The sequence below is a fragment of the Podarcis vaucheri genome (assembly GCF_965113315.1).
Source record: "Podarcis vaucheri genome assembly, chromosome: 2".
In the NCBI taxonomy this organism is placed as follows: Eukaryota; Metazoa; Chordata; class Lepidosauria; order Squamata; family Lacertidae; genus Podarcis; species Podarcis vaucheri.
This window is the reverse complement of record NC_138760.1, coordinates 74,240,353-74,253,973: the sequence shown is the minus strand read 5'-3', so window position 1 is coordinate 74,253,973 and position 13,621 is coordinate 74,240,353. Positions and strand designations below refer to the sequence as shown.

Below are 13,621 nucleotides of genomic sequence, written 5' to 3'. Positions count from 1 at the left end.
GTACCATGTTGTGTACAAATTCTTTCCTGTTACTGCAAGCCAAAAACCTGGTGGTGGTTAAAGTACAGTATTGGTATGGTGCTAGTTAGCCTACGTTCACTTAATTAGTATATCTTGGTAGATGTTCTACAGACATTGACTCTTCCTTGCATTGTTTGCCTGGAGGGGAAAAAAGGACGGTATTTGAGACATTGTTGGGCATTGTGGAAGGATGAAGGAAGGAATTAAACATCATGCTCTGTTGAACTTTCCATCTGCACAACCTTTTAAGTTTGCCAGATGGAACAACCTCCTCTGTTCTGGGGGTTCTCCCATCTCTTCCTCCCACCAAGTTTGAAGAGTGCCTGGGCAGGGACAAAACTAGGCTTTATTTCACCCAGGTCAGAGACCCAGTTTGGCACACCCACATGCATTTGCATGCACACACACACACACACACACACACACACACACTGGAAGCCTCTGGGGGCTTCACCTGGGGCAAAAACCTGGCTAGCCGCCGCCACGCCATAGCTATGGCTCTGGGGTTTTTTTGGTGGGGGGAGCACTTTTACCCAGTGGAAGACCTTGCACAGGGCTTCTGCTTATGGGGAATCATTAGGTGAATCCTGCCAAAGACTAAAGTATATTACAAAGGTGTACATGATGAGATGGCTCCTCTTTGTGGCACATCACTGAACCCTAGCTTGGGGACTGTGTTAAGCATTCCCTTTCCTGCCTGCTGCTTCTTCTTAAAGCAGTTGCAAGTACTGTACTTTACACTGCCACTACATTAAACATGAGATTTGGAATTGCACTTGGCAACACTAGCGTAAGTCTGACCAGTTCTGTTGAGCTCATAGCTAGCTGCCTGAACATTGGTCCACCTAGCTCAATATTATCTATGTTGATGGGCAGTGGCTCACTAGAGTTAGTTTTTTCCAGCTGTACTTGGAAATACTAGGATGTGAATCTGGGACCTGTTGTGTGCAAACTGTGTTCGCCTTCACTGAGCTACAGACTTTCCCTTAACACTCAGCACCATGCATTTGAAGAATATCCACAGGCCTGTTCAAATGGTTCTTACTTTTGCAGCTCCTGAAGTTGTGAAGAATGAGCGGTACACATTCAGCCCTGACTGGTGGGCCTTAGGATGCTTGCTATATGAGATGATTGAGGGCCAGTCTCCATTTCAGCAGCGCAGGAAGAAGATTAAGCGTGAAGAAGTAGAACGCCTGGTGAAGGATGTGCAGGAAGAGTACTCTGAGAAGTTCTCACCTGCTTCCCGTTCTCTCTGCTCCATGGTACATATATTGTCTCATCCTTAAGCTAGTTACCCTCCTTTTAGCATTTAAAAGGGGTGCCTGCTCACCTCTAAGTGGGCTCTGGGTACGTTGAGAAAGCTTGTACCTGCTCACTAGAAACTAACTTCAGAGTAGTGCAGTACACCATAACTTTTGTTTTGCTACTAGATCTCATTTTGTGTGTATGACTTCTCCAGAGCCAGGTTCAGCCAGGAAATCAAGGCAGTGTACCTTTGTGAAATGAATGAAAATTGTAAAAATACTTCTCTTCAGGGCAGTTGTAGCTTGGTAGCAGTTTAGTGTCAGACTCAGAAAACATCATCTCATCTGTACTCACTAGTTCTTCATTCCTCTTCAATCTGGCTCCTGGAACATTTGTATTTGCAATAAGAGTAGGGTATGGTGCAGTATGGCCTAGCTGCAACTGTGACATGATCCTAGATCCCTTCCTAGATTACCTACCTACCTACCTGGCATCAAGCAGTTTAACATTTTAAGCTTTTCCTTGTCCCATCCTGTTAATTTATTCTCTCAGTTAGCTTATTGGAGCTTAAGCAATTGAAGGAAACCTCAATCATAACCAGTGCAGAGGGTTTCATTCAAGCAGGAGGTCTATGAAGTGTCAGTTACCCATTAAATACACATCCATAGTTTCAAAAATCCCTTCTTGTTTTTGAGTAAATGTAAAAAGATTGGTAGAAGAACTAAGGGTCGGGTATGAAATCATGTGAGTGCTGTGTCCCAGTCATCAATCTTGTTGCATGCATAACAGTCTCAGATGTTTGGAAGAATTAGCAAGCCTTATTTACTTCTTTCCTCCACACTATAACTCACTTTACGTAGCTAAGAGTTTTTGCATCTTGCAAGAGGCTTCAATAAGCAATGGTTGGGAGGGAGGTTGCTTGCTCATGTAAGAAACTTTTATGTCCTTCAATATGCAGATTGATGTTTAAAATAATCCATGCTTCCTGTGATTATCCAGGATACCCTAGAATGCAGCTATTGGACTAGACCCTTCCCCTCCAGCGGCCTTCTTTTGTCTATCAGTGTACAAGATACATTCATTCTGTATTGTAATTTCTGTGGATTGTTGTCTTAAAGCCATGGGATTTCTGACAGGCTAGTGGAAAACGGGGTATAAGTCTCAGAAATAAAGCAACAGGGATCCTTCTTGCTGTTTACTGCCTTTGAAAGGGCTGAGAAACCTGAGCAAATAAGAGCATAATATTAAAACAAATCCTCACAGATTATTTTGATGTCTTTTTACTTGAGAGTTGTCATATGTGGGGATTTAGAAGGCCATAGTGCAGTCAAGAGCTGATATCCTATCAGCTTTTATTAAGTTATTCATAACCAGTAACTTAAGCTGTGTTTCGGGTTCAGTTGAAAAGAACCTCATTCTACCAATAATGGTTCAAGTTCTGTTCCAGAATATTGTTCAAAAATAACATTTTAAGCAATTTTCAGCTTAGGTTTTGTTTCATCTTCCTGGAGGCTGGGTCTGTTGCCCTTTGTAGCTAAAGCCTTCTGGCAGTACAGAGGCTTTGGTGTGACACCCTGTGCTATGTTACAGCTCCTGTGTAAAGACCCACTGGAACGGCTGGGATGTCGAGGTGCTGGTGCTCAGGAAGTGAAAGAGCACCCTCTCTTTAAACACTTGAATTTTAAGCGGTTGGAAGCAGGGATTCTCGACCCACCATTCAAACCTGATGTGAGTTCAGATTGCTCGTGTGTAGCAGCGTCTTCCTCATACCATCTGTTGGTTGTGTTCAGGTGTAGGAGAATAACCCTTTCATTGCTCTCCCTTTTCTGCATTCTTCTTAGCCCCAGGCTATTTACTGCAAGGATGTATTGGACATTGAGCAATTCTCTACAGTCAAGGGGGTAGAGCTGGAGCCCACCGACCATGACTTCTACCATAAGTTTGCAACAGGAAGCGTCCCTATTCCCTGGCAGAATGAGGTAGGTACTCTTCCACTCTTCAGGAGAATTTCTGCTTCTGAAGGGAAGACACGCTGAGTCATCTGCACTTGCTGGGGGTGGGGTGCAAAGCTGTTCCATAACTGACTGGCTGAGGTATTGTATAAGTAGCTAATTTGGGACAAGTGTCATGGAGACACCCTGTCGATGAGGACCTGAGCAGGGAAGACCAATAGTGAGCTCGTCATCTTTTTATTCTCCCCTAGATGATAGACACAGAGTGTTTCAAAGAGCTGAATGTTTTTGGTTCAGATGGAGCCATACCGCCTGATCTGGACTGGAAGGGACAGCAACCCATCCAGCCCAAAAAGGGTCTCCTCCAACGTCTCTTCAGCAGACAGGTAACTTGCCTGAAATGTGGGAAGCAGGTTTGTCTTGACATGGGGATCAGAAACCAGTTCTGGGATGCTCTCTGCCCTCTCTTTGCACTGCACAGGGCTGGCCCATCCATGGGCAAAATGAAAGAATTTTCTCGGGAAGCATTGTCTGATGATGCGGCAGTAAATGAGTGCCTCCTGCTTGCTTCATCTGCCCTTCTTTCTCTGCCCCCACTTCCCAGGCTTTCCATGTTTTGCTGTTCCTTACATGGTGGCAGCATGCTCAGCGTCTCCCTCCTCTCTGCCTTGCATTTAGAAAGGGTAGGGGAGTCCTTCCTCCGAGCAACCCAGGAGAGTGCCTGTACCACGGCCACTTTCCTGGGGTGGTCTTTTAACATCATTTAAAAGTTTAAACGCAGCAGTGGTATAGGCACTTTCCTGTGCCGCCTCTCTCAGTATGTCTTGCTCTGAGAAAGGACCCTCTTGTTTTCCTGCGGCAGATAGGAGGTGGAGGCATGCTACTGCTGCTGCTGCATTAGCACCAGCAAAACATTAAAAGAGAGAGAAGAGGAGAAGAGGTGGTGGTGGAGGGGTGGAGGTGTGAGAGGAGAGGGTAGCAGCTTTCCTCAAGTGGTACCATGTTGTATGCCAGTGCTAGCACCACTGATCTTTCTGTATCTATACACCTCAGACCCATTAGCAGGCCAGCTGCTGTAGTGGCATTTGAGCTCAGCTAGTTCAGTTTACTAACATAAGCTCCATAAACTATCCAGATGTGACTTCCCACTTCCAGAGCAACTTTCTTTCTGAATAACCGGAAGGACGTCTTGGGGTTTGGTACCCAAGAGGCCCTAGCTTTGTATGTGTGATACTTAACATAGATTTGTGGGTGGCTGGAAGCATAGTCTAATAATTCTTGGCTTTAGACAGCCTTGCTCCTTTTGGCCTGGACAAATAGCTGGAAAGCAATATAGTCCCCCATGTACCCAAATGCCTCTTGTCGTGGCCAATCTGGCCTGGCTGTTTCCCATGCCAAAACTACTAAGACAGCTGTGGGAGAGAAACACTTGATAAAGTGTCCTTTGTTCTTCTCAGAAACTAGTCCCTGAACCCCCTTATGTCTTCATGATTTAGAAAGACAGCTTCTTGCACAGCACATGTGTTTGCGGTGCTTTTTGCTTAGAAAAAAGTGTTCACTCCCAGTGCTAGGAGCCTGGCCTTATTGTGGTGTGGTGTGTGAATGAGAGCCCATTTGAATTGGCATCTTCCCTCCTTTCTGTGGGCTCATCATTTTCCAGTATCCCTCACCTTGGCAATTCCTCTGGGTCTTGCTCTGGCTGCTCTGTTTGGTGGTAGTTATCCCTGTAGGCCAGGAGAGGCCTTAGGAGAGGGCATGGCTATTTCTGGCCGGGCTCTCACAGCATGTTTTCTCTTTCCAGAGGTGAGCAACCTCTTCTCTGCTGCTCTGCTCAGGAAAATGACTACCTGGTGCCCCAAACTCCCCTGGCGGACATGACAAGACAAGGGGATGAGGACTCTACCTCTTCAGTGCCTCCCTCTCCTTCCCCCTCTCCCGCCTCTCCAAAATACGCTGTTTGTTCATTAATAGTTCTTCAAGCCACTAATCCTGCTTCCTGCAAAGCACCATGAATGTCTTGCCTTGTTCCCTTGCCATGGAAGCAGCTGGATTATTATTTAAACATCCCTTTTCTCCAGCTCCCATGCCTTCTTTATGTGGCCTTGCTATTAAGAATGGAAGTTTTCTCTCTCTCCCTCATGTACCCAAGAACCCCGCACACTTTTTGAGAGCTTGCTGATGATCTAGACATGTCCTGCTTTCTACAGTTAGGCCATGCTCCTATCTTATTGCAGTTGTTCCATTGAAGTAATGGTTCATCTTTCTGGGTTTATCTGTTTCCTGCTGTGGTTTTACTAGGCCTACATAAGACCCCACTATGGTCCTGGGCTCACTAACATAGAATAATTTCCGTTCCTACTTCTGTACTTGGCCATGGCCAAGTACAATTAGATTCCTCACAGCCCATAAATAGGCATTGAAAGGGTATGGAAAAGGCACAGTCTGGTTGTGAAGAAGGGAGTGTAGTAGGAGGTCCAGCATGATATTCTCTCTCTCCCTCTCTAGTCCTGCAGGTTGGCTGCCAGAGAGCACTGACTGCAAGCAGCTCCACCATCAGATTTGGTTTTGGTGCTGAGCCCCAAAGTTATTTTCTAAGCAATGGTTTCTTTTTCTGTGGGGACTGGGAATAGAATCCTGTGGCATGTCTGCGTGTTGAATAATAACTGTACTCACTCTGTGCTTGCTGTGTGCTCTCCCTTTCCCCCTTGCTTTCCCCCACCCTTCCCTCCTCCTCCTCCTCCTGCCGCCTCCTCCTTCCTTCATTCTCCAGGACTGTTGTGGGAACTGCAGTGAAAGTGAAGAGGAACCCACTCGCCTATAGGTCCCGCCAGCCTATTATTTCTATGAGCCTGGCCAAGCAGCGAGCTGACTCAACAAAAGAGATGGTACTGGCTTAGCACTGGCTTGGCTTACAACCCAGCACACATGCTAGCTGTATGAGTGTGGGATCATCGTTTCAGGGTGGCAGCAGACTCCACCCTACAGAGGAAATGCTCCAGGACGGGGGAAAGTAGACACCTCTGCACAGGTCTTCAGTCTACTGCCGAGGGATCATCCTGCCACACCTTTTCCATAGCGGAGAGATGATGGCAGGAACTAGTGAAACATTCCAGGGCTGGCCCTGATCCTGGCCTTTGGCCTCCCATCTGCTCACCTGCTGGAGTTTGTTTTATATATTTATATTGATATATCTATGAATGTATGTATATAGCATATGTACATTTTTAATTGTTGGGGATGGAGGTCCTTCTATATCTCTCTCTCTTCCTTACCCCAGCGTCCTTGCTTCACCCTCGTGAACACTGTGCACCAGTAACTTCTAAGAAACAAGTAAGCAGCTCTGTTCCCCAAGCAATGGATCCTTTTAATGTTCCCTGTGGAATATCCACCAATCTGTTCTGCTGGTGGAAATGGGTAGAAGGAGAAGCTCAGGAATGGCAGCTGCAATGCAAGAGCAGCCTCCACTGGCATATCTAGTCTGCAGGGACACAATTGGGATAACCTGTGTGTGTCCAGGACTTCCCCCAGATGACTTGCTTTGTTCCCATAATGCACAATGAGAGTGATGGAGAGATGCTAAGGCTTGTAGACATGTCAAGATAATACCTGCAGGTTTTTCTGAGATGACAGGCTGTGGGTTTTTGGTTGGTTGGTTGGTTGGTTTTTAACATGGTTAATTGAAGTAAGGAAGTTTTCAAACACTAGAGTAGCATTACAGTTGACTCTCGGCTTACACAGGGGTTTCATTCCAGGGATAGCGCATAAAGCCAAAATAATGTATAATCAAAACAACCCTTTAAAAACAGTAAAAGGCATATCCTAGCACTCTCCAGCCACCTCTACATTCTATCTGAAGGCTGCACACACTCTCCCAAGGTTGCTACAGACTCTCCCCGCACCTCCAAACAATCTCCCAGGGTGAGTGCAATGGTTGGTGGGATTGCCAATGTTTCCTCTCCACCACCTTCTGACATTTATTTTCTTTGACCAAGCACATAAACCTGTGATCACACAAGTTAAATGGAAGCTGTTGGCAGCATACTGGTTTCTAGCTTTAATTTCTTTCTTGAAACTCCAATAAGGCCAGTATGAGTTGACAAGGAAAGCTGGGGAGGGTTTGCCATTTACCTTGGGAACCTATAAAAGTTGAGTCTGTATTTTTATTTATTTTATTTTCTGGACCACTGTGCCCTATTTTTCTCCCCCAAGAAATGATGTGATTCTGTTGTTTGTCCTAGTAATGTTTTCTAAAGAGTTCACCTGCCAACTGTGCCAATGTGGGAGCATGCATGGATTCGAGCCTAGAATCTTGAGCCCTCTGCACTTTTTTGAAAGGGTTAAACTTCATGAAAAGTGAGAGGTCTCTAATAAAACCTCGTGGTGTCTTCATTTTTAATGTAAAGCAGGTGCTAGTTCTCTGAATTTGGAACAGCAGCATTGAAAGTGTAGGGTTTACCCTTTTCCCTTGCACAATTTTCCTAATCACATCGCACCTCAAAGCTGCTTGTTAGCCTTAGAGTAGAAAAATAGCAGCTTTGTCCAGGTAAAGCTTGGCTCTTTTGGTGAAGAGCTCAGAAAACATTAGGAGATTCAAGTGTAGATGTTTTCTGTCTGGTGTAGCTAGGCTGAAAGTCCTAGTCATCTTTCTCCATAGGAATCTCTTCTACAGTCTTCCATGGCTGGGAGCCCAAGGCACCCACAGAGCTGCATTTGTGCCTTCATGAAGCTCTGATAAGTAGACCTATTTATTGCCTGGACTAAAGATTTCCAATCTCAAATAATTTCCCTTATTCTGTATCTAGTGTGCACTTCTTCAGTCTCCCAGCAGTTATTTCTAACCTGGAGATTGTGGGTGAGTGGTGTGTGTGTGTGTGATCTGCCTTGCCCCTGGGCAGTTAACCTCATCTGCCAGTTCACCTATGGTATCTCATGCTAGTGTTGCACTGTTCTTGATAATATTGGAACTATTTTGAACTTGTTTGCTAACTGTATGTCCTGATGATTCATTGCTGTGGTACAGAAGTGGATGCAGTGAACACATTGCCAGGTGCTGGGCAGTTTCATTCTGATGCTCCTGAATGTGGAGCATCAGTCAGCATGCCCCTGAATTAGAAAAGAGCAACTTCTCTTCATTGTTTTCTGTGTGGCAAATAGATCTTTTGTTACTGCCTTCCATCCTTGTCTGCTCTACACACTCTCACGTGCCTCTTGCAGCCTGCCAGTTAACATCCAGCTAGCAATTCAGTGAGCCTGTCTCATTCCTTTCCTTAGAAACTCCAGTTGAACGTGATATTTTATTTACAGACTTCTTCATTGTGTCTTTTCCCTGTCTTCCCCATCTTTTGATTTTATTCTGCCTTTTTCAAATACTTTTGAAAAATATTTCTGATCATCTGAAAATTTGTCTGAGAATATCATTAGTCACTTCATCCCACATAATATCTTATAGCTGATGTACATTTGTAGACACAACCTGAAAGGCAGAGTTTAAAAATGGAAAGTGGACTGCAACTGTAAATAGAACAGGGGCAGGTTTCAGTGCAATAAATATGGATGTCAGTCCCAGTTCCAGATGTTACTGCAGGGAATCCATGTTTTTTAAACTCCTGTGTGCTTTTCACAATTGACAGGGAAATCTGTAGTTCTGTCATTTAAACTTGAGTCCTTTTAGTAATGTTTAAGCATGACATCCCTAAGACTTGTTATAGGTACATAATGCAAAAGACTAATAAAAAGGACAGTTTCCCTTAGGTGTAAGATTATATGATTTAATAAAATCTACTACTTATTTCCAGCAGAAAATGTCATCTTAATATTTTACATTTAATCAAATTTGGGAATATAGAATATTCTCTCCTTAACAAAAAAACACACCCCTGTTTTAAAAAAGAAATAAAACTTCATGTTCCATCAGTATTATAAATATATATTTAAGTGTAGTTATTGGTGTTAAAACACAGTGGCAAATTTTGTGTTCTGGTTTTTGAATTGAAGTAGTGGAGAGAAAGAAATGTAAGTTTCAAGTATCTTTTCTTCATCAAATCTGGAAGAAGGAGTTAATTGTCTCCAATTATCTGTAAGGTGGTAGGTGCCTGTTAGGAAGTTGCCTTGCATCAGGTCAGATTATGGTCCATCTAGACCATATTGTCTACTCTGTTTGGCTAGTGACTTTCTTAGGTTCTCAGGCAGAGAAAGGTTAGTAGCACCTGCTACTCAGTTGTTTTTCATGAGACCTGCTAGATAATGGGCCTGGGACTTCCAGCATACCAATTAGAAACAGATCTTCCCTTGTTGGCAGCCCCTCTAACTAATAGGAATCTCCCCCCCCCCCTGTATTTTAAAAGCTTGCTTGATTAGCAGTGCAATTCTAATCACGTCTACTCAGAAGTAAGTCCTATTTAATGGAGCTTATTCCCAGGTAAGTAGGGTGAAGATTGCAGCCTAAATCAAGGCCTAGGGTAGAATTCAGGGTTGCACTATGGTGAATGTCTCATCAGTGCAAGTATTGTAGCTTGTGAGACAGAACAATTCCACCTCTTGTCCCGCACACCAATGCTACTTTGGGGGTTCTCCCAACTCCCAAGCCAATTTTGAGGAGCATGGGAGGAGGGCTGAGGGGAAAGCCCTGTTATGCAAACCAGAATCCTCATGCAACTTGTGCTTATGGGACTCATTAGGTGACTTTCACCCCTAGTTTTATGTGTAAGAACCCCGTGTTCCTCCTTTATTCTGGCTTCAAATTCAAAACTATGGCTGTAGCAATATCCCTCTAAGGTCAGGAGCATCTGAGCTCAGTTCTATGAGCACTTCAGAATTGTCCTTTGTGTCTGCCAAAACCCTGATCTGACCTGTTGGCCTGGGTCTGTTCTCCATTCTCCCTGCCTCTTGAGGATAGGCTTCTGCCTTGATTCTTTCTTCCACCCCATCCCTGTTAAATTTTAAGTTTGTACCTTTGCTTGTTTCTCTTCTGTCTTAACAAGTCTGTGCTGCAGTCTGTTAGCAATTCTTCTCTAGCCTAACTCCTGTCTGATTTGTCTTTCCATAGCGGCAGTAAACTTATGTATGAAAGATATAAAATTGTGATATTATAAAATGTATATGCTGGAGATACGCCCACTAAAAGAGTTGGAAATTGGACATGCTACTATCTACTGCCGTTGCCTAGGCAAGAGTGTTTCTGGAATTGATTGTTTTTTTAGGGGGGTGTCTCTGTCTCCCCTCACCCAATGGAAATCCAGGAATAAAAGGACCTCCTTCAAAATTACTGTTGTGTGCCCCATTTATAACTGCAATAGCACTGAGAAACATGATTTGTGAATATGGCTCAAAATATACTATTTCGACTTTCATCCCACAGTATTTGTTGTAGAAATGCATCACCTCCAGGGTTTTCTAGTGTATATGCCATCTTAACTGAGATGTAGCTGTATCAGGGGGTCTGATATCTTTCCTTCATCTGTAAGATATAACTTCACAGATATGTATGTGTGAAATGCACAAGAGTTCAACTGCCACATTTTATGCGACCGCACATATTTTAGAAGCTGTAGATTAAAGAGAGCACTGAATGTGCTTGGCATTGCTGAAGCCTGTAGAACACATTAGAACAGTTTTACACCGTGTTGCGATTCCAGTGCAAGTTGGCATCTGCACTGCCCCCTGCCCCCCCCCCAATAGTTAGTCTTGTATGACTTCATGAGCCCTGGCCCTCTTCAGTAAGCACAGTATTGCATTTCCTATGAAAAATGGCTGGGTGGAAGTAGTTTTGCTATTGGCAGTGGGCCAGGAAGGGAAGTCATAGTGCATGTGGAGAAATAACTTGTTGCTGGCCTTCCCTCATCTTTTAAACAACAGATGTGCTGGAGAAGAGCAGTGTACACTCTTCAGAAAATTGTGGCGGGGAGGGGGGAAATGACAGGCTATTATTGAGGGGATAGCCTAGTAATATTTTTTTTACCTTCCCCTCTTTTTAAGGCACTGAATGGAGTAAGTTTGATAGAGTATCAATTTATTGTTGTGTACAGTAGTACCTCGGGTTAAGTACTTAATTCGTTCCGGAGGTCCGTTCTTAACCTGAAACTGTTCTTAACCTGAAGCACCACTTTAGCTAATGGGGGCCTCCTGCTGCCCGCGGAGCACGATTTCTATTCTCATCCTGAAGCAAAGTTCTTAACCTGAGGTACTATTTCTGGGTTAGCGGAGTCTGTAACCTGAAGTGTATGTAACCTGAAGCGTATGTAACCTGAGGTACCACTGTATTAAAATTAGGGCTGGCTTAACTTTCCTTAAAACCCTAATGCCTTAAAATTCAATAAATAGTATGGATAGAAGAAAGCATCCCTGCTGCTTGTGAAGCACTTAACCTGAACATCTGAACATCTCAGATTCACGTAAAATACTTAAATAGTAAAAATATAAAAGGACATACTCTGGAATATGCAAATTAGAAAACCCAAATCAAGCTGGTTTAAAAAGTGTGCCATATGTTTCTACGGCTCAAAGGCCTTCCTAAGAAAGACGGTATCTCTGGAGATTTGAATAGTTAAAGAGACAAGAGGGATGCATATTTAAGATCAGGGATTCCTTCAACTACTATGGGACCCAGACCCTTTGATTTGGGACTTGAACCAGAAGACACAGACACCCAGGGCAAATATTACAAAATATATTCAGCCTTCTCTCTGCTGACAACAGCTATTGGGAACAGTCACAGTTTGCACTAGTGAAAACTTTTCAGAGGCAGCCCTGTGTAGAACACATTTCAGTAACCTAATCCAGAGATTATTATGGCATGTATCACGGTGGCTAAATTGTAACTGCCCTGTTTGTGCCAGTACAGCAGGCAGCAAGCTTACTCTTGGAAGCCTGAGCTGACCTTGAATAGGGTAAGCATCTAATCAATGTCAGATCAATTATTCACAGCCAGTCTTTCTTTGAGCTGAGCTTTGATTTCTTAGCCCTACCATCAGGGATGTGTGGGAATCTGTTGCTCAACCACAAGGGGAATCCCCATAGCTGACCCAATATATTTTAGCACCTGAGGCGGACCACAAAGTGGTGCCCCTCCTCACCAGGCAAGAAGCATAACATCAGGAACAAGGGGAGGAGGGAATAAAGAACAAGGTTGGGATTCGCTGCCCTTGTGGTCACTTCTTTGAGCCTCTGGTGGGCTGGCCCTGAGCAGCCCCTGAATCCTTTGTACAGTGGTGCCTCGCAAGACGAAATTAATTCGTTCCACGAGTTTTTTCGTCTAGCGAATTTTTCGTCTTGGAAAAGCTTCAAAAATCACCAAAAACCTCAAAAAAGGCTACCACACCGCGTTCTATGAGTTGCTCCTCGAAGTCAAGTCGCAACTGTATTAACGGTGTTAAGAAAAAGGAAACAAACTTGCAAGACGTTTTCGTCTTGCGAAGCAAGCCCATAGGGAAATTCGTCTTGCGAAGCAGCTCAAAAACCGCAAAACCCTTTCGTCTAGCGAGTTTCTCGTCTTGCGAGGCATTCGTCTTGCGCGGCACCACTGTAATGCAATGCATGCAGGCCCACTTGCTGCAGCTAAAGCCTTGCATGTGCTTTGTGGCCCTCATCCAGCCCTTCACTGCTTGGAGCAGGAGTAGGCAACCTAAGGCCCAGGGGCCAGATGCAGCCCATTTGCCGTCTCAAGCCGGCACGCGGACGGTCCGGGAATCAGCGTGTTTTTACATGAGTAGAATGTGTCCTTTTATTTAAAATGCAGTTCTGTGTTATTTGTGGGGCATAGGAATTTGTTCATCTCCCCCCCCAAAAAAAATATAGTCCGGCCCACCACATGGTCTCAGGGATGTTGGACCGGCCCACGGCTGAAAAAGGTTGCTGACCCCTGACTTGGAGGCACCTATTTAAGCATCTTACTTGGGTCAGCATAGAAGGTGCGAAATAACTCTTAAAGGAGCCAAAGCTGCTCAAAACCAGTTCTTGCCTAACAGGAGAACTGGTGTTTTGCACTTAACAGCACTAATCCAGGGTGGGAATTCAGCATTGCACTCTTCACTAGCAGGATTCCTTGCACAGACACTGGGTTAACTGAATCGTGGCCCATGCGATTTATGGTGTGTTGTCACTCTTCTTGGTAAGAGTGAGCCACTGAACTTATAAGGTTATCTGAAATTAAAATTGGATAAATCATACATGTTGATTCAGCTTCCTTCGTTTAGCTAGCAAAAAGAATCCATTGGAAATACCTCCAGGCTGCAACTGAAGGAGTAGCAAGCTGTTGAGAAAGCAGCAGCTTTGGAGCTGAAAGACACCCACAACAGATAGGTTTTTAATACCCAGGCCCTTTCTGCCCAAGATAGTTTAGTCACTCACTACAGCTGCAGGAGCATAACTTCTAATTAGGGCTGCAATGTGTGGCCAATTGATCAGAA

At 44.3% G+C, this 13,621-nt stretch overlaps 1 protein-coding gene across 3 annotated transcripts in view; it reads left to right on the top strand.

Moving 5' to 3' along the window:
- The window catches only part of LOC309527121 (G protein-coupled receptor kinase 6), a 31,877-nt gene extending 21,395 nt beyond the window's left edge, over positions 1 to 10,482 (top strand). For 2 of the 3 annotated variants that reach the window (XM_082213650.1, XM_082213652.1), the window contains exons 12-16: positions 1,075 to 1,283; positions 2,857 to 2,994; positions 3,108 to 3,245; positions 3,470 to 3,604; positions 5,989 to 10,482. In XM_082213650.1, coding sequence (XP_082069776.1) covers positions 1,075 to 1,283; positions 2,857 to 2,994; positions 3,108 to 3,245; positions 3,470 to 3,604; positions 5,989 to 6,039 — 671 coding nt within the window. In that variant the 3' untranslated portion in view covers positions 6,040 to 10,482. The other variant, XM_082213651.1, reaches the window with a different exon arrangement.
- The last annotated feature ends 3,139 nt before the right edge of the window (positions 10,483 to 13,621 follow it).